At 39.7% G+C, this 25,157-nt stretch overlaps 1 protein-coding gene across 1 annotated transcript in view; it reads right to left on the reverse strand.

Annotated features, from left to right (window-relative positions):
* The window catches only part of DNAH17 (dynein axonemal heavy chain 17), a 137,070-nt gene that overhangs the window by 64,778 nt on the left and 47,135 nt on the right, over positions 1-25,157 (reverse strand). Inside the window, exons 22-41 of the mRNA XM_087924917.1 lie at positions 24,869-24,985; positions 22,842-22,928; positions 21,939-22,091; positions 20,605-20,853; positions 19,990-20,112; positions 17,523-17,870; positions 17,326-17,417; positions 15,787-15,913; positions 15,149-15,301; positions 12,520-12,645; positions 11,975-12,082; positions 11,676-11,807; positions 9,864-10,024; positions 9,619-9,775; positions 8,306-8,410; positions 6,258-6,415; positions 5,183-5,321; positions 4,161-4,388; positions 2,899-3,036; positions 1,513-1,645 (exon numbers count right to left, since the gene is read on the reverse strand). Of these exons, the coding sequence (XP_087781043.1) occupies positions 1,513-1,645; positions 2,899-3,036; positions 4,161-4,388; positions 5,183-5,321; positions 6,258-6,415; positions 8,306-8,410; positions 9,619-9,775; positions 9,864-10,024; positions 11,676-11,807; positions 11,975-12,082; positions 12,520-12,645; positions 15,149-15,301; positions 15,787-15,913; positions 17,326-17,417; positions 17,523-17,870; positions 19,990-20,112; positions 20,605-20,853; positions 21,939-22,091; positions 22,842-22,928; positions 24,869-24,985 (3,034 nt within the window). The remainder of the gene's footprint in view (positions 1-1,512; positions 1,646-2,898; positions 3,037-4,160; positions 4,389-5,182; positions 5,322-6,257; positions 6,416-8,305; positions 8,411-9,618; positions 9,776-9,863; positions 10,025-11,675; positions 11,808-11,974; positions 12,083-12,519; positions 12,646-15,148; positions 15,302-15,786; positions 15,914-17,325; positions 17,418-17,522; positions 17,871-19,989; positions 20,113-20,604; positions 20,854-21,938; positions 22,092-22,841; positions 22,929-24,868; positions 24,986-25,157) is intronic.

The raw sequence follows: 25,157 nt of genomic DNA on the forward strand, positions 1-25,157 counted from the left end.
CTCTCTATCTCTTTCCCATCTGAGACCTTGGGTAAAAATGTCATCCCTCTACAACTTAGCTTCTCTGACTAGACACCAAAAAATGTTCCATACACTCACACTAATTGTCCATATTTTCTCTCCAGCCATTGCCTTCTACAACACTCTATAGTACATTTTCTCTCCTCATTTTTCTCTCCCACCCCATTTTTCTCCCCTTTCCTTCTTCCCCTCTCCAATTTTGGGTTACAGCAGCAGCATATCTCTCCAGCAACTAAGCAGGTGGGTGTCCCTCCCAGGGTTCTAGCCCCTAACATCTATAAATAAGGCTGGACTAACGGGATTGCTTTCTATGTGTGCCCCACAAGAGGGCTGGCTGGCAGCCACTTCAGCCTACCAGTCTGTGTAATGGAGTAGCAATAGCACTTAGATTTATATACCACTTCACAGTGCTTTACAGCTCTCTCTAAACCGTTTACAGAGCCTATTGCCCCCAAAACCAATCTGGCTCCTCATTTTACTGACCTTAGAAGGATGGAAAGCTGAGTCAACCTTGAGCTTGTTAGACTCGAACTGCCAAACTGCTGATAGCCAGTAGTCAGCAGAAGTAGCCTGCAGTACTGCATTCTAATCACTGCATCATCATGCCCCTATGTACCTGCATTTCCAGGCCAGAATTGAGTTTCCTTTTTCCTATTTCTCTCTCCTTTTGCTAACTCACACCTGCATAACAGTAGTCATACCAAGCAGCAGCAACAACAACAAAAACCATTTGCCTTAGTTTAATAAAGAACTGGTTGGCTCATATGTTGTTTTCAAAGTGTTGGAGCTGCTTCCAATGGGATTGATCTCAAATAATTTCAGAAGTGTTTCAGAGAATTCGAACAGGAAAAGAGGTGGAAACGACATAAAAACCCTTTCTTTGAATCATTACTGGTAAAATAAACCTAATAAGAGTTGGCAGCTATCATTCCTTTTTATGTCAAATAGTACAAAGAGATTTGTAATCAAATATACAACTGATAAAAAAAATAATCCTGGTTTTTTTTGTCCTGCTTGATGTTGGCTCAAATAACTGAAGTGGGGAAGAATTTATACACAACGTAACAAAGGGTTCTTTTTAGAAAGTGATAGCATTAGAATTTTAAACAGCAGGAATGTGTTTTAAGTTCATAACTGTAGTATGTAATTTTCCCAAATGAAATATCTCTGAGTTTCTTAAGCAAGCCGTTATACTAAATGAAGATACATGAGTTGTAATTATTATTATTTTCAGCGGGGCTCTAATTCTGTAAAAAAAAAAATAGTGCCACTATAGTAGTATTTCAGGGAAGAAATTTAAATATTATTATGTGAAACAAATGTTCGATGTTTCTATGCACATTCATGTACACATCTGCTATTTTGTACTATTTTCTCAGCTTTCATATAATCACTTTTATTATGATCTCTGGAGATCGTAGTTGAACAAAAATTTAAATAAAAAACGTTGTTCAGCTACAATCTCCAGAAAGGAGCTATATTGTTTCTTACCATCTTTCCATTCTCTTGTGGCTGGATTAATTATGCCAAATAGCTCATCACAAGTCACAGCTTTAGGATCAAGATCAACAGCTACAGGCTTCCTCTTCATGAGCTGATAAGTTTTATTCAGAGATTTTAATACCTGCCAGAAGGAAAAGATTGAGTGCTTTGTCCATCATGTTGGCACTATTGGGTCCATTACTAATCTGGCGTCCTCCAGATATATTGGATTTCAATTTTAAGCCACTTTGAACCAGCCTAAGCAAAAGACCCAGAGCCACGACATACTTTTGGAAAGCTCCACCATTGGTACCTCCAAAGATATTGGATTGGATTGGTGGACTCCAGCATGAGTCTGGTCCTGGTGACTGACCCAGATTGGATGTTGGATATATATGGTTGCCTAATTTGCAAGGAAGTCTTTGGGTAGCTTACATTTTGAAAAAATAATGTAAAAACTGGGAATTAAAAGTATTATAATGTAATATGTAATCCCAGACCATAAAAAAACAAAACAGGTGAACACAACAGAAATAATAATAATCATGGAAGCAACTAAGGCCAGCTAGCTCAGGTTTTGTTCAAAGGCCTTATATATGAGCTCATCCTGGGATCTGGTCAATGACTGGGGAAAGAACCAGGTTTTTAGTGCCCTGTAGAAATAGAGAAGGGGAATCTAAACCAGCGGAAAATGATGTCTCATGGGGCAGGGACATGACCCCTGGTTCCCACTAAGTGGGATTATTTTGTGAAAGGGACTCTGCCAGATCTTATAGGATGAATTGACACAACCATGTTACATGGATGTACCAAGACGAGCTTATAAGTACTTGCTTCATTGCGTCTGAATCAAGCACAGCTTCCAGGTAGTATTCAAGGGAAGCCCTGTGTAGAGCACATTGCAGTAGTTTAAACAGGGGGTGATGAGAGCTTCAGTAACTGCAAAGAGGACATTCCAATCCAGGATTGTGCAAAGGCCTTCTTGGCATGTCTGCTACCTGCTTTTCCAGCAGAAACCCAGATTTTTAGAGAGTGTCCAAATTGTGCACCTGTTCTAGCTGAGGGAATATAAGCTCAACCAGGACCAAAGATGAAGAGTCCATAGAGTCAGAAGGTTCCCAAACCCGCTTGCTAGGGTTTAGCCGAAGTCTGTTATTCCCTATCCAAATGCCAATAGCTCCCAGATATCGAGAAGGAAGCATCATGCAATCATGCAGTCTATCCAGGGTGTTCACCTAACCAAAGCCACAATCATGATCACGGACCTGGGACTATGTTCTGTAAAACCAATTTTAAGCAAAACATTTCTATTTCCAGTTGGCCCTTGGTGATGACACTGAACTCACACCTGAGCCCTTGACTAAAAAACCCCAAGTGGTGATACAGGGTTCCCACCTGTGACTTGCCAGAGCCGGCATTTCCAATCACAAATACCGAGTGTCGGACTTGCAGTAGTTCCTCTAGCTGCACCACCTTCAAAACAAAACTCTCCTCAGGTTGCAGACGGAGCTCAACAACAGCTTGTTTAATAATCTGAGGATATGAGAAATCACAGATTTGTTTATTTATTTCCAGATTGGGTCAGTTTGGCATGTTTTATTTATCAGTCTACTGTATTCCAGATCATCTCTATTAATTTTTATGATTGGCCCACACAAGCAATTAAATTCAGAGAGAGAGAAAGAGAGAGAGTGTGCACGTGCATGCGAGAGAGAGAGATGGAGGGAGAGGGAAGGAGGAGAGAGAGAGGGAGGGAGGGAGAGGGAGGGAGGGAGGGAAGGAGGGAGGGAGAGAGAGAAAGAGGGAGGGAGAGGGAGAGAGAGAGGGAAAGAGAGAGAGAGAAAGAGAATCCTCAATATCTGTATTGGGCCCAGAAGCTCTGTCACTAGAAGATGGTTATTAAATGAGTCACACCTGATTTTACAGCCTTTTTTGCTCTAGTTGTGAAGCAAAGCAGCAGGGTTGTTAGACGAATCCAGCTTCCTCCATGGATTTTGCTTATTGAAAGCCAGCTAGCAAGGTTGCAAATGGGGATTATGAGGCAATACAAACGATCATAAATGCCTGCTAGCTGCCAAACACCCAAATTCTGACCATGTGACTCTGGGGGCTGGTCATAAGTCACTTTTTGGTTTTTTTGCACCATCACACTAAATAAATGTTTGTAAGTCGAGGAATATTTATACTTCACATTTTTATGCCGCCCATTGCCCTGTCTGTCTGTCTGTTTACACTGACTGTATGATAGTGATAGCAGTGATGGTGCTTAAAGACAAGAAGCAAAGGGCGTAATTCAGAGACAAACAAAATCACAAATATAATTGCATGTGTCTCTGTCCATTAATCAAGAGAGTAGGAAGCAAGCAGTCTGTGTGTGTGTGTGTGTGTGTGTGTGTGTGTGTGTGTGTGTGTGTGTGTGTGTGTGTGAAAAGTGGGCCAAGGGAATTCTGTATCCTCTGAAGCACGGCCTGGTATCATGATTCTGCTTACAGGCCCTGTCTTATAACTCAAGTAAGTAGAGAGGGCAGCCCCCCGGTTTCTGAATCAAGGCTGTTCTTCTGATGACATCTTGATTTTCCCACGGAATAAAGTACTGGTTCTTCTAACAAGAAGCATTTAGCTGCTTTCTTTGCTTGAACCCACAGGGGCCAACTCACCTTCTCGAAGTTCAGGTCACGCTTCCGGGGTACATCCAGGGCTGGGAAAAGGTCCCCAATGAGTCCCATGAACACAGGTAAGTCATCAGTCACAATCTTGGGTATATTAAAGTCTCGCAAAGCTCTCATGAGGACCTGGTCTTCAGCCCGTCCTGGGTCTCCTCTCTTCAGGGACCCTGCCACCACTAGCACAGACTTGATAGCTCTCAACCCCCAGTCGTAGTGATCCTGAGAGACAGGAAGTGCCATTAGAACTCCAGGTGAATAAAAGGACGCCACTTAAATAAGGCACAAATCACCACCCACTTCCAGTGGTGGGATTCAAATTTTTTTTCCTACTGGTTCTGTGGGCATGGCTTGGTGGGCGTGGCAGGGGAAGGAAGCTGTGAAAACTCCAGTCAGAGGTGGGATTTTCTGGTTCTCTGAACTACTCAAAATTTCCACTACTGGTTCTCCAGAATTGGTCAGAACCTGCTGAATACCACCTCTGCCCACTTCCAATGAGAAGAAAGGACTGGTGCTTCCTATACATGGCTCCCGTAGCAAAGATATGCACTATTAATCAGAGGAAGGTGGCTCTTCCCAAATCTTTTAAAGTCTTTTCTCCAAGACTTTAAACCAGCTTTCCCCACCTGGGGTACTATATATGTTTCTGAACCATGACTCCCATCTCCCTCACTATGCTGAACAGGGATGATGGGAATTGCAATCCAAATATGATTCTATGGTTCTCCTGGTTGGGGAAGGTTCCTGCAGGCTGCTTTGGCCTACCCAAATGAACAGGATATTCGACTGCATTTATCATGGATTTATTCCAGATATTGAAATCTATAATATTCTTGCAATGTTATCAAGGACTTTGGGGACAACATACAGTATAATGGAGTATTGGAAATGGACTTCACTGAGTGATATTACTGCAACATTTCAGACATCTCTGCCAATTCGTTCCCACCAATTTTTTGCTTGCTTTGAAATAATTGGCGCCATAGCAGAGCTGTGGAACCACATTCAATTATTACCTGCTTGGAAAGTAGCTCCTTACATAGAGTGTAGAGAGTAATAAATTTCCTGGCCAGAAGCCTAGCTTCAATAAAACCTTCAGCAACAAGCATGATTTCACAGATAAGCTCAAAATCAGGAACAACCATGGCACAGGGCCTACAAGAGGACATGGGGAAAAATGAGCATCTGGAGTGCTTATACTGCAGAGGCAACAGCACATCTTTCCATTCAGCTATAATGAGCACTAGCTGCAAATGCCAGACACAATTCAATTTCAAGTGCCTCTATTAGAGAAAAACCCACCTGCTGTAAAAAGGTAAAAAATGATACATACACTTTTTATGATGTGTAAATCGACAGCTGTCTCATATAATGATATTTTATGCCGGTGGTCTTCAAACTTGCCAGCTTTAAGACTTGTGGACATCAACTCCCAGAATTCCTCCTCCAGTCATGTTAGCTCAGGAATTCTGGGAGTTGAAGTCCACAAGTCTTAAACTTGACAAGTTTGAAGACCCTTGTATTATGCAAAGAAGTCATTTTGAATTCCTGGCCACAATTTCAATATAAAGGGTCTTCAGGTATATTTTGAAAGTTTCTTTCAGGACACCCAGTCCATATACTAGTTCAGGGATTTCCAGCCTTTCTTGGCTGGTGGCATATTTGGAAATTTAAGAGCATCCCATTGAGTGCCTTCTTGAAATGGGTGTTCTGGGGAGCTTTGTCCCATTAAAGCCTGCCAAAATAGGCACGACCAATCTTAAATATACATTTCCATATCAAATTCAGCTCATGCTGATTTTATAGACATGAATATGGACATGTTCTTGTAGTGGCAATATAATAGTAGTTTGCTATTGTTTCTTCTGAGAGATATGCTCAGATTAGTCTATAGCCCAGATATTCCTTGCAGGCCTCTCATCCAAGTACTTACCGGGGCCAATCCCACTTAGCTTCAAAGCCAAAACAAACATAGCCAACTGAGTTTCTGTATTTAATGTTTGGTCTTTCCTTTGAGCCAATTCCCTGAGTCAATTTTTTTTCTTTATTCAAGCCAACCTACATTGCTTCATTTCCTCAAGATCTTAATACCTGAATAAAGCTTTCAGATTTTCAGGCAGTTCGGTACGACCTGCATACCCAGGATTCATGGTAATAAACATTCCAACCGTGGGAATCAGAGAGATCATCTCTCCAAGGAAATTGAACGTCTTCTTCTTGGCTCGGATAGCGTCTTGAACACATTTAACCTAAAAGATGAGCAGAAGATCCTCTTATTGATTCACACATGGCTGCATTTGGATAATGAAGAGCAGTGTACAAATATTTACATATAGATGAATAACCATCTTGGAGCCAATAATACCTAAAGCATATTGGATAAATAGTATAGGAATAACTGTGCACTGAAGTTCACGCATTCATTTCCCAGGACATCTTATGGTAAATTAGGCATGACTAAAATAATACTTATGCAAAAATACTTATGCATCTGAATAAGGCTTTCTGCAAGTTGAAAAGTACCAATTTTTAAAACACTGCTGTAGGATTCAGCTATAAACAGCAAACTATTCACCATTAAGAATGAGAAAAGAAAGCATTTCCTACTAATAGCTTCTGGATGGTCTCACATTATTCAACCTAATGGGCTCCATTGTGTGGTTCTGACAACATCTCACTGACTGCTTGGTTCTGAGCAGTCTCAGTACCCATCTGTCAAGTGAGGAGGAGTAAGAGAGCTCTGGGGAACCCTCTGGGTTATTTGAAAGCAACATCTTGCAAACATTCATGGCAATCTCATAATCAACATTTGAAATAATCAGTTGCACCCACAGATTGTCATACTACACTAATATTAAACTCATGTCAATTTTTATGAGAGACATGAGGCAGTGAGCCATGTGCAGGTCTGTACATTGGGGAAACAAAACAACCACTTCATAAACACATGGCACAACATAGGAGAACAAACCCATCAGGACTGGATTCAGCAGTCCATTTGTATTTAAAAGACAAAAGGTCACTCTTTTGAAGACAGCAAAGTCCACATTTTGGACAGAGAGGACTGCTGGCTTGAAAGAGGAGTCAAAGAGGCCATCTCTGTCAAAATTGAACAGCCCTCTCTCAACAGAGGGGGAGGGATACAACATTATCTTTCTCCAGTCTACAACACAGTCTTTTCAACAGTTCCAAGAAGGCTCCACACCCATTTGTACCAGTCAGGTGACTCTGATGATACAGATAAACCTCCAGATGGCCTTAATGACTTGCTAAAAGAATGCAAATGACCAGGTGTCTGCAAGGAGTATAAATCCTTCCATTCCCCCCACCATCCAGTCAGAGCTGAAGAAGCTTTTTCGATGAGAAGCGAAACGTCTTCAAAGAAAAACCAGAAAGCCCAGCTGCCTCTTGAAAAAGCACCTTTGGGACCTGGATGTCCTGGATGACTGAGAATCTCCATAGACAGTTAAGAGAGACACTTTATGATTCATGCCAGCAATTATAATTGCTTAACAGTTATATAGGCAGATTCCACTGTAATCATTAAGATTTTTGATATAATTCCGTTTATAGCAAAGCTATCAGATTAGTGTTCCAAAAATCCAGACCATCACTAGATGGCAGCCATGAAGCACACAAAGCTCCATTTGCTGTTATGCAGTGAACTTTGCAGTTCATGCCTGATAGCTTTACTTTATAGAAGCTGCAAGGGATATTGTAGAAGATGGGGAAAAAGCATGCACAGAGGCTTCCTTCTGCTTTCTGGGACCTTTTATCTGCAGAATTCCATTTATAGGACATTTGGATCAGAACCATTATTCCTATCCCACTGCTTTACCCACACAAATCTTTCATTGTGTGATTGCTCTGCATCATTCACAGAATTTTACATCGAGTCCTGAACATTTTATTCCTTTGAACAGCCTCCCACCACCACTTCCATCTTTCATCTCATCAGAACATAAAAAAAGATGGACTAGCTGCCCAGCCTTTTTATTTTTTTAAGCAGTTGTTGTTCTTGGAACACCCACAAGATAGACATTTAGCTGCAATCATCAAGCTGCAATCACCCCCCTGGCCCATAGTTATTTACACACAACAGCACCAGCTGTTGGAAAATATGTATGGAAAATATTTACCTGTACAGCAATTACTGACAGGACTTCTACTGAAATCCGATTGAATTCATCAAAACATCCCCAGGCCCCGGTTTGGGCCAGCCCTTTGTAGATATTTCCACAGGACTAGAAAGAGAGAGAAAGGTTGCTCCAAATGAAGGTTTTGTTTTTTGTTTTTTTCAGGGGCAAATACAGTGGTGGGATTCAAAAAAATTTACTACTGGTTCTGTGGGCATGGCTTGGTGGGGGTGGCAAGGGAAGGATACTGTAAAATCTCCAGTCAGAAGTGATATTTGACATTTCTCTGAACTATTCAAAATTTTCACTACTGGTTCTGTAGGCGTGGCTTGGTGGGCGTGGCAGGGGAAGGATACTGTAAAATCTCCAGTCAGAAGTGGTATTTGACATTTCTCTGAACTATTCAAAATTTTCACTACTGGTTCTCCAGAATTGGTCAGAATTTGCTGAATACCACCTCTAGGCAAGTATTATTAAATTGGAGATGTCCTTATTTTGGACACAGTGAAAGTAATATGGGTCATGCAGTCTTACAGTGCTTGTTGATGGAAATACCCTACTAGGAATAGTTTCAGTTTGTCCCACGTAACTGCCAGTGGAATGATGTGATATTTCTATGACCAAGCCCTATCTTGAGTAAGTAAGTAGGGAAGTGATTGGGTTCTATGGACTAATTTGGGGGAGATTTGCAAGCATTCCTAACATCCTAGGGACCATGCCTCTCAGCTAGTCATTTCAAATTAAATGGGAAGTCATAGATCAGTCACAAGGCCACTCCCTAGGAACTTCAAACTGAAATGAGATGCATTGTTTTGGAAAAGCGTGCATAGTCCTCTCCTTAATACTCACAAACTGCAGAAAAGAGTCAAGGCATCACCAAAAGGGGTACTTTAAAAAAGAAACTGTAGCCATGTAAAGATGAGCAGCCTGTTCTTTTTTTAGACTGTTTTCAGTGGTATAATTAGTGCTGCCAAATGGAAACAATGCAGATGGAAAATGCTTATTTTACTGCATGGAACTTGGAAAAAGCCCATTGCTTTAAAGGTAACACAATCTTTGCATAACCAACAAAAACTCATGTATATTTAATTGTAGCTATCAATGAATGATTCTCTCATACTTTTTGCTTTGGATTTATTTTCTAAGTGATTTGCATATTGACGCAAATGCACTAAAGAGAAGCACTTGTCCTTGAATTGAATCAAAGAAGCGATGCATAAGCATTCATTAGAACAACAATAGGAGAGACTTTATAGGATGGAAGCAGTTTTCCTGGCTGATATGTATATATTTCATTTCACCCACTGGATCACTACCTTATAGTCCATTTGCTCAGAGCAGTTGAAGACATACACCATGATTCCTACAGCCCTGCCCAAGTCTTTGGTGGTCTCAGTTTTTCCTGTTCCTGCAGGACCAGCAGGGGCTCCTCCCATGATTAAATGGAGGGACTGGGTCAGGGTGATATAGCAACTGCAAAACACAGGGATTAGGCATATTATCTTTTGGGCCCGACAAATCAGGCTATGCCAGACTCAAGTTTGTGAGGGGGAGCTCGTACCGATCAGTAAGCGGGGTGATCACCAGACGAGGAGTGTTGCCAAGGTATTCATAGGAATACTGGAGTTGAGCATCACAGATATTGGCATAGCAGTGTCTCTTCTCTTCATCCCAACGGTGCCTAAGTTGGGACTGCCACGTAAAGGCCTGAGAGCTCTCCACCTGTCACAAAAGGAGTGCAATTTAGTTCTGACTAAGGAGTGCTAAGGTAGCCCTTATTGTGGTTTAGTGAGAAGCTGAAGAAGAAGGGAAATATCTGGTGGCAATCATTATTATTATGAATGACTAAAGGTCTTACTTCTTTCAATGTGTGTCTTACAGAAGAAGCGAATGAACTGTGCATCAGGTTGGCTGAGTGGCAGCCATTTTCTCTTGGATGGAGCCAAACACTCTCAAGATGAGAGTATTCTGGCCATTTTGTTTCATTATCAGCTTTTAATATCCCCCTTTTGCAGCTGTATCAGCTCTGTATTTAGGTAGGATGGGGGCAGGGGTGGGATTCAAATTGTTTAACCGGTTCTGTAGCGTGGCTTAGTTGATGGGCGTGGTTTGATGGTCATGTGACTGGATGGACATGGCTTGGTGGTCATGTTATTGGCTGGGTGTGGCCAACTCAGTATCACTCACACTGCCAAGAATGTAATAAGGGTTCACAGAGAGGCAGTTTCTGTAAGCAACACCAGAATGTTTCCTTCCTGCCTTCCTTACAGGATTAGGCCAGTAATTTCTTCTAACAACCGGTTTTCCGAACTGCTTAGAATCTTAACAACCGGTTCTAGCAAATAGGTGCGAACTGGTAGAATCCCATCCCTGGTTGCGGGGAGCAGGAAATAAGATAGTAAGATGCTATGACTGTCTACTAAACTTATTAGGACTGATGCAGAGATGAATGAATAATGATCTTGCTTCTTTGTATGGATGTATTACAAATGACATCCATTACTTATGCCATCAGCTGGCCTGGGATTTGCAAATTCTTTGAAGGTTAATTCTTTTGCCTTTAGTGAAAGCTAGGTGGTCTTCCAGCTTCTTCCATTGTTCCATCCAGCTGGAACAATGGTTTGCAGTATTACTATTTTTAACAACACTTGTTCTAAAGGTTAAAGATAACTCTTGGTGTTCTTTTGTCAGGCAGCTGACTGTATGAACAGATAAAAACCTTTCATACATTGAATTTCCAAGTGTGTTTTTTTCAATCATGTAAGTTAATGCAACCAAGTGGAACACCTGTTCAAGATTTCTCATCCATAGCAGATCTGTTTGCCCTTTGTAAGTAAAGGAGAAGGCTTAATGTTACTGCCAGTATAATAACTTATCTGAGAGATCAGGTTATTAAAGTTTTATAGCCAAATCCCCAAATTTTTGACCTCTCAAAGACACACTAAGAGAAGAAGACTTCATTTTATATTTGGAAGAGTCACAATTATCCTACAAATTCTTTCATGATTCTTTTAGAATTCCTTCATGATAAAATTAGAATGCATTAGAGCAGATTGAGTTCTGTGGCATCTGCTAACTCAAACCATTTGTAGTGTTATGATTGGCCCAACCTCTTTGCTCATTCATTTTTCCGTGGCAGATGCATTAAATTACAATCCTGAAATCTCCCAGACATGGTCAATGGGGATTATAAAAAGTGTGGTCCTCCGTATCTGAAATGCACTCGGCTGGGGGAGGCTGATTCTTGCAATTTATCTTGCAATTTATCTTTCAACCTGAAATTAAAAGATTTCAGGATGAACAAACAGAACAAAAGGTTTGCTCAAACATGCCCATGAACAAAATACTGCACAGTCTTTTGTTCACAATATACCTTTGCTAAAATCATTTTGGCAATGACGTCTCTGGCATGCACATCAATAGTACAAATGGTCATAATCTTCATTCTGTCCCCTGGAGATAAGTTTCCAATCAGCAACGTAATTAAGGTGTTCAACTGGTTTATCTGTGAAGAAGAAAACCAAAGAGATGAAAGGGCTTTCTGATCTCTTTCAGAATGAGCTGTGGAAACATGTCTGATATAAGTGTACACACATACACACACACACACACTTTCTATCATTGCACACACCAATGTTTTGCAGTCAGGTAAACTGAGAGACCTCTATTCACCTGTTTCTTATTGTAATCTTTAATTGCATTTTCATAGCCTTCTTCCAGTCGTGAAAAGGCGATGCCAACTTCCGTAGTCCACCAGATCTGGGTACATGTTAAAGCAATCTGCCACAGACAAAAAAAAAATGAAATGTGGAAGTCCTGTGAATCATCCACAAACATTGCCCCTCATGAAGGTATGGATGATCAGACTTTAAGTTTAAACTCACAAAAAATGCTGCTTCTGTCTACTTTTGTATTTTGCTAGAATTTCAACCACTCTGGAGTAATGGCTGAGATGTTGAGTGAGAAATCAGGACTGTGACTTTGGGCTGGAAGTTCTTAGGCCTGGAAGGCCACAGGGTGATTTTGAGCCAGTCCGTCTCTCTTAGCCCAAACCAACTCACTCACAGAGTTGTTGTTGTGGGGAAAACAGGAGATGGAAGAATTAGGTGTGTATGGTGCCTAGAGAGGACCAAAGTTTTAGATGGAATAAAAATAAATGAACTTGTTTTGGTTCCTGCCTCTTTTTTCTTTTGAGCCATGGTGCTTTTTTTGCTTACCTGGGCTGGGTAATCAAATATCCATTGTTCTCTCGGCTTTTCCTCATAAGTCACTACAGCTTCAGCTATTAGCTGGCGCAAGGTGCTCTGCATTCTCTCCATCACTCGGTTTAACCAAACTTCAACCTGGGTGTAGACATTCCAAATTAATTGGGCATGTTTTGGTGCCTTTATATATATTTTCCTAAATGTCCGTATGTTAACTTTCTTTCCTCACCAGATTGTATTACAAAATACAGGTGTGTGTAATTTTTACTCATTTGTATCATCTACCCTATTTGCAGAATGGTGGGGTGATGATTATGATGACACAAAAATCAGTATGCTACTGTAAGATTGCTGCATATTGTTGTTAAAAAAAGTAAATTTTGTTAGCTATCCTGATGTTATCCTATAGTATTGATTGGCCTCCTCTTATTCATGAATTGACAAGATAGCTCCTGTTGATATGATTTAATAGTAAAATAAAAAAGGCTGAAATTGTTGATCATCTAATAGAATTCTCTCTAACTTGGCATTTACCCTTGCCTGGAAAAAGTCCAGTGTAACTATTTTTTTTAAAGAGACTGATGGGATTAATTGAAGATCAGTAAGAATTGGCTAAACTTATGGAAAATATGGTTGTATAACCAACCCTGCAGTAGAAAAATTACTGCTGAAGAGCTAACCTGGTAGCCATAATGTTATTCTTATATCACTAGCCATCTACATTTTTTGAGAGCAACTTTGCAAATGTGGATAAGAGGGATCTAAATCATCTGGTATATTTGGATTTTCAGGAAGCTCCTCACTAAAACCTTATAAGTAAACTCAACTGCCATTAATCTCACTGATTAATAATTAATTAGAGAACAGCATATAGGAATTAAGAATAAATGGATTTCATTTTTACAAATAAATGTAGTTTATATGCCAAGGGTCTTTTAAACTTTACAACTGATCTGGAATTAGAGGTGCCACATTTGCTGATGACATCCAGTTATTTAAAGCATACAATAGAAAAGAGATGGTGAAAATTTAGCATCACTTGGAGGAAAATTCTGCTAGTCCTGCTAGTATAAATCACCCAGTGTTCCTTGCTTCTGGGCTGAACTTTCCTGTCATGACATGTCCCAGACAGCTTGGTTTTATTATTTTTCATAGGGTACATCCTTAGATTCCAGCAACTGCAGTGTGAAATCACCTCAGTCACTATTTTCAAAGGATATATTTTCAAGCTATCTCCTTCAGCTCAAGGTAGAGCAGCTTAGCTTGTATTCAGCTTTGGTTGTTCTGGTGCTAAAGTAGTGTTTTGCCCCTTCTTCCAGAATGAGCTTTGCCATAGAAATAATCCACAATGTCTCATTAGGATGATGGTGAGAATACAGTCAAAGGGTTAGGTCTGCTCAACTCCTGCTGGCCACTGAAGATATTGCAGATATGATACCTCTTCATTGCCTTCGGTGGGTATTTTTACTTGGGTTGGAAGAGACACTCAGTATTTGGCTTTTGCAAGGGAATGTGCCTGTATCAGTGATGGGATTCAAATTTTTTTACTGCTGGTTCTGTGGGCGTGGCTTGGTGGGCGTGGGCATGGTGGGCGTGGCAGGGGAAGGTTACTGCAAAATCCCCATTCCCCTCCACACCCCACTAACCTGCTTTCCAGCTCTGTTCTCCGGTGCAGGGCAACAAAAGAAGAGCCAGCCGATCAGCTGGGACTCAGGAGGCAGAGAATAGGAGGGGGTGGGGCCAGTCAGAGGTGGTATTTATGGTTCTCCGAACTACTCAAAATTTCTGCTACCGGTTCTCCAGAACTGGTCAGAACCTGCTGAATATCACCTCCAGCCTGTATAATGTCCAACCAGTGTTTCGGGAAGCATAATTCAAAAATTATGTGGGTACCCCATATATACAGGTGTTGGTTCCTTCTGGAAGAACCGTAGACTTGCCTGTTAAAAAATGGACCTAAGCTTAAAGAACAGGAGACAGAGTCAGTTTTTGCCAATTGAATGCTGCTGATTCTGCAATCAATGATCTGCAACGTCTGCCTAAATATACGGGGTTTGTCTGGCCATATTTCTTAGTGTCATAATTCTCATGTCAGTGAGGATGTAATTTTGCTGTGTGTCACTCATTGTTAGCCATTCCCTGGCAGCACTATTTTACTTGGGATTTATGGCAGCAGGGTTGAAATAGCAGGCAAGTGTTCTCCTATTTTCCCCAAGGTAAACAAACAAACAAACCAGGTGCAGCAGAGAGTTGAGAATCAAGGAGGAGCACAGGCTTAGCATTCTTCCAGAAAAGTGCTAGACATCTGTTCAGGGATAGGGAGTGACACCATTGTGGAAGTTGTTCGAGGGCTAGTAACCTGCCAAGGTGGCAGCTTGAATTAACTAAGACTGCTGGTGAGAACTGTGGTTGGTGATTATTTTTTCCATCAGTGGGTAATGCTATTTTGAGAGAAAAATCATTTAGGGGAGTCCACCCTTCAATGCTTTTCAATTGCCCCACATTGAGACTGTAAGGTCAATATGCTCAGTAGCCTAATACTTGAGCAGAACATTGTCTGGGAATGGAATTGGCACTGGGATATTTTTCTGCTGCTTTAAGGTCTACAGGAACACCGCATTTAAAATAATTTATAACTAACCTGTCCAGAGCAGTCGCAGTCCTTGTCAAAATCAACATACTCATCTTCTTTGCTGTACATTCCCACACCAATCTTCAGAGGCTGTCCTTCTGCATCTAGCCTGAATTTCAGCTTTGCCATGCTATCAAATAATTTGGACAAATGGCGGGACACCTTCAAGAATTACAACACAGAGGACCAGACTGTAGTATTAGAAGTCTGATGAAGATATTGGCAGGTCATTAAACTGACCACCACTGTTGAAAGCTTGAAGTAAATATGCACTGATCAATTGAACAAAAGTGTCTAATTTGAAAACATCAGCCAAATCTGTGCAAGTGATCCATTTACATATTTTCTTCTCTTACTGTTTGAACCCAGTGAGACAAAGGTCTTTTTATCAGGTATTAAGTGAAATCCTCTTTTAAATTGGATTATCAAAATTTAAATGATAGGCTTCTCTCACCTACAACCCTTTTTCACCAATTGCTATCAAATATCACAGAAATCCTGTTCAGTTTTATTTAGTCTGTGAAGTTTGTATTGGATACATTAATTTTTATGTGGGAAAGAGAACTTAGTCAAACTCATGACATTCTATTACAAATTCCATTGTACGTTCCAACCAACCCCCCAAACCTCAAGACATTCCATCCTACCTCTACGGGGTCATTGCCATTGGATAAAATATCCAGCAGGTCAGCAGAGGATACAAAATAAAATCGAGGGAAAGCCAATCTTTTGGTTTCCAAATATTCAGCCAGGGCTTTTTCACAGAGTCCCAAACTAAAAAGTAAGTGAGAAGATAGTAGTAACACCACTCTTTTTGCTCTAAGAATATCGTTATTCATCACTATAGATGTACATTGATGTAGACTTTAAAGCGGAGGTTTAATTTTCTCAATGTCAATACCAGAAGTGGAATTGGAGTCTCCCAAACATCTGATCCATTTAAACACATCTCTCTTCTGGGCATTCGTATTTTCCCATTTCCCCTCCCCCCTCCATTTATTTCATTGTACTTCCTCTTTTTGGCCTACACGGCATCCTCTTTCTTTGCTAGGCATTATAACTGGATTCACCTCTACTTTAGTTTTTCTTGGGAAGGTGGGGGCTGGGAACATTTTAGACTAACAATATGGCCTTCAATTGGGCGCCATTTTACTTCCTCAGGATGTCTCGGGTCCTTGTGTGAATAATAATCAGAGGGGCAAAGGGCAGGCTTGAAGCATTTCCAGGCAACTGATTATTTTTTTAAAAAAATCATCATTTTAAAACCTCAGCGCACTTCCAGGGAAACTGAGGCAGATGTGGGAGCACCGGGCCATTGGAGCATCATCTGGTTTCCATTTACTGCTTGAAGTGGGATGAGGTATCCAAACCCAAAAGTGGCTTCTGTCCCAAGCAGCTTTCAGCCTAAATGGCAGCTTTTGGAAAACCCAGGGAAGCAGGGGAATCTCCACCATGACAAGAACCCTCATTTTGTTTGATGTCAACACAATCATTAATGCTTTTGATGGAGGTGGTTCAAAAATTACTCAAAAGGGACAAGAGTGTTAAGAAAATAGGCATGCGTATCTCACCAACCTCAGGTAAGATGGGTGGTATAGAAATTTAATAAATAAAATAAATTATAGGAATAGTACCTAATTTACAAACAAAAGGTTACTTGCAAATATGTCCCAAATGTCATATTAGAGGTTGTGATAAATTTGGTGCTCAGGTTATGCTTTATATACTATATACTATTGTTCAGCAAAGAAATGATAAAATAATCTTTATTGCCTTTGCTGCCAATACTTCTAGTTTGAGGCAACCTATGCATTAGTGTGCTGGGACAACTACTGATATACATTATTCATAGCCACTGAAACATAACTATCTCTAGTTATCATTGTGACAGACCATTATTTCCAAAACAAGGCCAGGTAGAAAAAGCTTCTGTCTCCAAGTCCTAGTGGAAGAATTTTAGTTATTCAGAGAGGGAGACCTAGCATCATTTAATGCTGCCATTAAAACACAAACAGAAATTACAAATAGAAATTGGCACTGATGAAATTGTGCTGGGTTGTTTTCTTTTCTTTTTTTGGCGAAAAGGTGGACTGGCAAGAACTGTCACCCTATTATTTGCTTCTGCTGCAAAAAATCATTCTCTTTACTCTATTTTACATTAATTTTGACAAAATTAGCCTCCTGACCTTTGTTGCAAGGCCTCTAGTTTGTCATAGAGACCTGGTTTATTTGTTGCCTCAACCACATTTGGAGTTTTTACTGCATCAGCCATTAATTCCTTTAAAGAGAAGAAAGATTTGTTACCCATTCAAGTAGTATTTTTGTAATAGTAATTTCAAATAGTAATGTAACAGAATCAGTGCTTAAAAGGACGTTTGCTTACTTTAAAGTCTCTGTCAATGATATCAAAACGTTTTGAATCTTCAGGAAGCTGATTTCGAATGTCTTCTGAGCCAATGAAAATGCTTTCCAGGTGACTCCACGTTCTCTGGACCTCAAACCAAATGGATATCACAGAGTCAGCAGTGGATAATTTCTGCTGCCAGCCAGAGACCTCCTGTAGGAAGTGGGACAGATACTTAGAAGTCATCAGAGTCTGGAGCTGCACTTGGTTCTCTTCAAGGGTTTCTACTAGTGCTTCGTCTGCCTTCAGCATCATTGTTCCCGTCCTGTGGTGAGGCTCATGTTCAAACTGCATGGTTGACCAGGTACTGTCAAGCGCCTTCAACACCTTTAGACAATAATAAAAAGGGAGAAACATTTTTAAAATTGATATATTGCACATGCAGTTGGATCTCTTCTATTTTGCTAAAGCAAACCAAAGCAAGGCAACAGTGTGAGAAACCCCCCGTCCCTTGCTTAGTGTTATCCTAATCTGTTGAATTTAGATATTCATAACACATCAACTACCTTGGCCCAAAACTGCTTGTTGGAATTAAGAGAACTGAAGCCAATGGGATCCTTTATACACTATTTTCATATTCATGAATAAGGGTTTTTTAAAAGGAAGACATATATTCAGCTCCATTTCGGTCCCAGTTGTATACAGTACCAGCTAATGAGGAACATAATTTGACAAATACAGCAAACTGTTCCAGACTTTACACAGCAGGGTTATGGATTTATTTGAACTTACTTTGTACGTTGTATACTCTGTGTTCCAGAACAGTTCCCGATAAAAGAACAAACAATGAAATACTGCACAACAAATTACTCTGAGGAAAGCCATCATGGAAACAGCAGTTACAATAGATTAAGACTGCTAACTTCAAAGCTCTGCAAAGAATAAACATGTATCTCCTTGGTGCCAAAAGGACAAGAAAACACAAGGTCGCTTGTGGCTTTGCTAGGAAAGTGTTCCATTAGTGGGAAGAAGAAACCCTCTGCTTCTCATCCTTTCAGCCAGAGAAAAGCTTTATGACCCGAAGACAAATTGAGGAGCAACAGAGGATCCTTCTGATCCCAAGATATGTAGGGCTTTGAATGTTGCTCAGAAAAATTACTGGGCAAACCCTGTATGACAAACCCTGTCCTGGTGCATCACTGATTAATGTGATAATGAGCGCACATGTTATAATAATGTAATAATGAGCACTTCTATCTCAAAGTGCTATACAAATAACAAAATAAGAATAATTAGAATAGAATAATAGAATGCAATATAATGGAATGGAAAGTTTATTTCATCATTTGACCATATCAAAAATATAAATAAAATATAAATGGACAAATATATGCCCCCCCCCCCGCAAGAAAAATCACTATGGGATATGTTCATAGTAAATTGTGATCACCCCTACAGCTAATTCCAATCTGATCTAATTGTTCCATCTTCTTTTAAATGGACTTTGGAAAAAAAATGCTGCAGTCTTGCTAGTGATGTGCAGGTTAAAGTAAGACAATTTCTCCTAGATGCCTGAGTATTTTTTAGTTTTTAAATAAGAATGTAAATAAGAAGCCCTTTCTGCGGAGTACAGTCAAGAAGAATATGTCCAATGCCTTCAACAGTTGGTTCTCCACAAATTCACAGTCTTTCTTCAATTGGGACTCCATGAAACCTCACATATCCTCCTACCATGGAGTCTAGTTGTTCAAAAGAAACTCTAGAAAAAGCTCTTCTGAGATGTTAAGGTATATAAGTTGTTAAACATTTTTCCAGCTGGGTAGCTGACTTGTGTTGAGAAAACCACTTCAAAGACTTAAAATATATTTAAGTGCTGCTAAATCATCTTGGGAAGATATATCAATGACTCTTTGTTTGAAAGTTTTCTTGGCCTTTAGATCCAATTGGACTGGGAACTTAATGGAGAATCAATATTGTGAGATGATAATAATTATAATACATGTTTGCAATTACATAATATTAAAAAAAACATTTAAACAGAGGGTGCAAATGTTTCTGTGAAAAAACAAACATTTGATCTTAATCAGTAGAATTGATAGGATTGTTTTCACTTTAGTTTCCAAAAAGGCTTAACACTATGATATTGTCCAAAAGGTGCTTTTTCAAGAGGCAGCTGGACTTTCTGGTTTTTCTTTGTAAACATTTCATTTCTCACCCAAGAAGCTTCTTCAGCTCATTTTCATAGAAAAACCAGAAAGTCCAGTTGCCCCTTGAAAAAGCACCTTTTGGACAACCATGATCTGGATGACTGAGAATCTCCATAGACTGTATAATGTTTGTCACATTTTGTACTCAGCTATTCTGAAATATTGAACAGACCCCATGGTGAAGATTTGCCCACATAATGAAGGAAGGAATGAGAATCACAACTCAGTTCAATGTCATTTCAAACTGTTTTGTACCTAAAAAGGAGTAATTAATGGTCGTGGCATGGGGCAAACAGTACCTTTTCCATCCCAGATTCTTTCACAGCCTTGTCTACAATGCTGCGAACCTCATCTTCAAACTTGTGAAGATTCAGCTGAAGCAGGTCTGCCAGGGTTGTTTCATCAGACATGGTAAACCTCACCTGGTGCAAAAGATGTGTTAGGAGGGACAGTCAGTCAGAGCTGAATACTCACCTGTAGTCTTCCTATTCTACTATGCAATTCTGCAATAATTGCAGCTTCATTAATATTCAGATTAACAACAATTCAGAAGAACCAATGTTTGGATCTAATAATTTTGTGATTTTTACTTTACTTATAATATATTTATTCATTCATTTATTTAAAAGACTTATATAGCTATTTATCTTATGTTCCATAACTCTAAGCAGCTCACAGTATAACAATAAAAACATAAAAAACCATATAGGTTTTTTACATATATCATTTTTTATATTTCACTTTATTGCAAGGGTCTTCAAACTTCTTAAAGCTGTCAAGTTTGAAGACCCCTGCTTTATTGGAACACTTCAAATTTGTTGATGTGGAAGATCAAAAATTAGAAAGACGACGAGGATGACAACGATGGTGCTCTCCAGCCTTGTGGGCCTTTGTTTTAGACTACATTAGATTACCTGGGTGGCCTGCATGAGTTCTTTCCAATGCCTATCTCGGATAGCTGGATTCTGGAGTTCACTGACAGCTCGAAGAGATGTGATCATGTTTTTAACTGTATTATCCAGTCCTATAAAAGCATCCCACGGTCTCATTTCCTTGTCCAAAGTTCTCACATCCTTAGCAAATTTCTTGCAGTCAAGATCCATTTGTTCAACATTAATCTCTTTCCACTTGGTTGTCTTCCAATCGTTAATGCTTTCATTTACCTAGACGGAAATGTATGTATGTGAGCAATCTTTTTGGTGGTGAAACAGTCTATTATAAAACTTATGTGGAATCACTTCAAAGGCTTCAACAGATTTTACAACTCAAAGGAGAATACACTTATTGTAAGGAGATATCTATTTTAATCCCTTACTGCCATTCATCCCTATGCAATGCAAACAATGCGCTATTCAAAGCTATTTCTCAGTAGCCCTAATGATCCATTTTCCTGCATTAGAAACAGAAAGTACAGAGCTTTAAATGATTTGCTATTTAACGGGTGCGTAGGCAAGTTGTTCTTGGGTGCTCTGGAGGCAGATAGTCAATAGCTCCAGAAATAAGGATAGAAAAATACGCCAATGCCAAGAAGTTGGGAAATAGTAATAAGTGTCTGTAACAAGCCACAATGATATCAACGTGATGGCTCAAGGGTGTGATGTCATTATGCAAGTGACAAAATTTTGTAAGGATTTTATGGTGTCTAACACAAACATATACATCGTGAATTTTACATGACAATGTCATCAGCCTGGTATTGTGATTTTCCTCTTCTGCCTGCCTTGTGGATACACACACAAATAGCACTTTGGGTTGTTATGAAAAAATGAACAGGTTATATCAACAGGTCACAGGAGGACACAAATAAGCAATGTGGCAAGGCACCTGCTATTCCCCTTCGGATCCTAGAGAGAACCCAAGCTCTTCTCCTGCACGGTTCCCTCATCCTTCACAAGAGGCTATCAATTGCAAAAACTTCTCCTACTTTCCATCAAACACTCCGGTTGATGATCTCTCTATCCTACATATAGAAGATCATGTTATAACCATTAAAGAAATAATATTCTGTTTGTCAAAGAACCTGGCAACACTTCCACTTCCAAATAAAAGGATAGTGATAGCGTCACTCAAAGAAATCAACCAGCAGATTTTCAATGAAACAAACAACCTGGGTTACAGGAGAAGCAACATTGATCTGACTTGGGACTTTCTTCCCTCAGTAATTCATTTCTTCTGCTTTTTGATATAGCAAGACCTGTCATTTTGGTTCAGAGTTTAGCACTGGTCCCATTCCACAAATTACACTTACCAAGACTATCATGTCCCAGAGCTCCTTGAGCAAGCGGACTTCCTTATGGCATGCTTTTAGCTGCTTGTAGTCTGGAACAGATACTTCAAACAAGCCTGCTGATTTGGATAGGGCTTCCATCTCTTTTTCCATACCAGTAATCATTTTTTGTTGCTGGAGGCACACAATGAAAAAGCATTGGTTTCCATTTGCTGAGTACAGAGGTTAGACCTCTGCAGTCTTTTTATCTTCTCAGTAGCACTAAAGCAAGGAACATTATGATAAATATCCACAGACTGACACTCCAGGCCATCCTTCAAGACCTTACTGAGGTTTTCTTGAGTCACGGTTGATAGAGCATATGACAATTATTAATGACATATATAATTCAATAAAGGGAAACAACAGAGCTCAATCGCTCTGGGAATTGTATTATGGCACTAAAAGAACTGCACATATATTACAGCAGTTCTTTGAAATCCATACAATATTGCCTACATAGACATTTCCACATCTTAGTATGGCTCTTTCCAAACTTTTTCCTTCGTTACCAAACATCACTTATCAGAAAGTTTTATCAAACTTTGATGACCAGTTTTAAGCCCCTTCCTTCAGCACTGTTTTAACTTCGAATGATTAGTGAATTACAGCTCTAGGACTACCAGTATTATAAAGACAATAATATTTATAATCTTGTCATTTCAACAAATAACCATTGGTAATTTCATTGGTTTTCCTCTTAATAAAAATACTTTGGGAGATTTTTAGTATATTTTAGTACATGTGGCAGTTTTTAAGTCAATGTAAATGTCTGGTTAACAGGCTTGTGTGTTCTTACACCACCACCCACCCAAATGAAACACTTTTACTCAACTTGGGGTAGTTTGTCCCAGGTTTGGGAAGCACTGTCTTAGTGGATTATACCTTGCTTAGGGATTTATATGGGTCTGGATCAACAAAAGAGAAAGGTGCATCAACTCGGAATTTCTCTCTGAACTCATGTTGTTTAATCTGAATGAAAAAAGAAAGAGAAAGGAAATTTTGAACAAGAAAGCAATAATGGCTAAAATACAACACTGGAACACTTCAGGACCTCCTTCTTCAACCAGAATTGGCCTGAAAAATTTGCTGTCGGTCCCCCACTACCATCAGAACAGAAGGACTGAAGCTGAGGGGAGATGCTTCCCCGTTGTGACTACATGCTGAGGAATAACTCATCACTGGGGATTAACTGCCTTAACCATGTTGGCCTTCTGAAAGAATGAGAGACAGGGCTTTTCTGGAGGGCCTTTTTTAAGATAGTAAGATAACCCTTAAGAATTGTTTCAATGTTACACCTTTCACAATGCACTTGTGAAAAATTCTTTTTTATGATTACACTTTTGATCATGGTGATAATGATTTATTTATTTGATTTGTCAATCGTTTACAAGATAACAGGTATAAGTATAAACATAGTTATGAATACATGGATACATATAAGAAAAATAAAAGAAACAATAGGACAGGGACGGTAGGCACGTTGGTGCGCTTATGCACGCCCCCTACAGACCTTTTAGGAAAGGGTTGAGGTCAATAGTAGACAGTCTAAGGTTAAAGTTTTTGGGGTTTGGGGAAGAAACCACAGAGTCAGGTAGAGTATTCCAGACATTGATCTTTTAATGTCTGGAATACTCTATTATTATTGTATTATGTTATTGTATTATGTATATTTTATTTCTTATATGCCACCAAGAGTTGCATGGCTGCAGCAGTCCAAAATTGTGATGAATGAATATTGGCTGCCACTGATTCAGAATGATAATGAACTTGGATTATGACACGGAACTAATAGCAATCAGGGCAAAGCTGGTTGAAGACCATCACTCCTTGAAACAGTCCACTCTGTCAGTCTGGCACAACCTAATGTGTTGGAAGGGCAACTCCCAGAATCTGCTCTCTCCTGTAGGGTAAGCGTTATTAATGTAACAATAGTGACTCCCCTGCAGCCAATGGCGGCCTCAGTTGTCCAACTGTCATTAAAAAAAAAAAAAAACTACAAATCTTGCCATGGTCAGCTGCAGGGCTGGCTTATGCATGTAGAGGGTTCATGTGTCTTATGCATGTAGAGGGTTCATGTTCTTATGCATGTAGAAGGTTTGGTGGTGTGTCAGATGTAGGCAGAGGGGAGCAAAGGCAGCAAAATTGCCAACCTCACTGTGCACTAAGTAGGGCAACCACTGGACAGCAGCAAAGAAATGCAGGTAGTCATCGGTGTATCACCACAATTGAGCCCAAAATTTCTGTTGTTAAGTAAGACATTGGCTAAGTGAATCTTGCCCCATTTTATGATCTTTCCTGTCTCAGCTGTTAAGCGAATTACTGCAGTTGATAAATTAATAACTGGTTGTTAATCTGGAATCCGGCTTATCCATTGGCTTTGCTTGTCAGAAGGTTGCAAAAGAGGATCACATGACCTTGGGACACAGCAACGGTCCTAAGTATGAACCAGTTGTCCAGCATCTAAATTTTGATCATGTGATCATGGAGATGCTGGAAAGGTCAACATGGTGAAAAACAGTCAAAAGTCACTTTTTTCAATGCTGTTGTAACTTTGAACAGTCACTAAATGAATTACAGGTAGTCAAGGACTACCTGTACTGAAAAGTCTCCTTTTTTTTAAATTGTCTTGATTTTTGCAGCCTGGATCTGAATCTCTTATGCTGATGCCATCTGCTGGTCCCAAATTGTGGTTGTTTCCTTTTCTCCCCAAGAATTTTATGAGTGGAAATCCCAAACCCCAGAAGTGTTGGAAAATGAGTGTCAGAAAAAGTGCCCTCTCGTGGAATGGGACCTTTCTGACAAGCAGAGGGTGGGTATCCATCTTAAGCCTCTTTCCTTCCCTAATAGGCTTAACCTGTGTTGTACTTGAGGGAGTTTGAGCAAAGTTGTACCTTAATCATAAAACATACCTCAAATTGTTGGCATTTCCTTCGTATAATTGTAACTTCATTGGCCTGCAGAGGAGCCACATTTTGTTTGACTTGGAAGGACAACTTTTTGGTGTTGTTCCATTGCTCTGGCAATTCCTAAAAGCCAGATAGATAGATAGATAGATAGATAGATAGATAGATAGATAGATAGATAGATAGATAGATAGATAGATTTAAAAATAAAAATAAAAGTAGACATTTTGTCCATGCAGGTATAAGAGACCTTTGGATGAGGGAAATAAATACAGACTATTTATTATAGGTAATA

Source organism: Pseudonaja textilis, chromosome 2 (genome assembly GCF_049901715.1).
Source record: "Pseudonaja textilis isolate UNSWEBS1 chromosome 2, rPseTex1.2, whole genome shotgun sequence".
Lineage (NCBI taxonomy): Eukaryota > Metazoa > Chordata > Lepidosauria > Squamata > Elapidae > Pseudonaja > Pseudonaja textilis.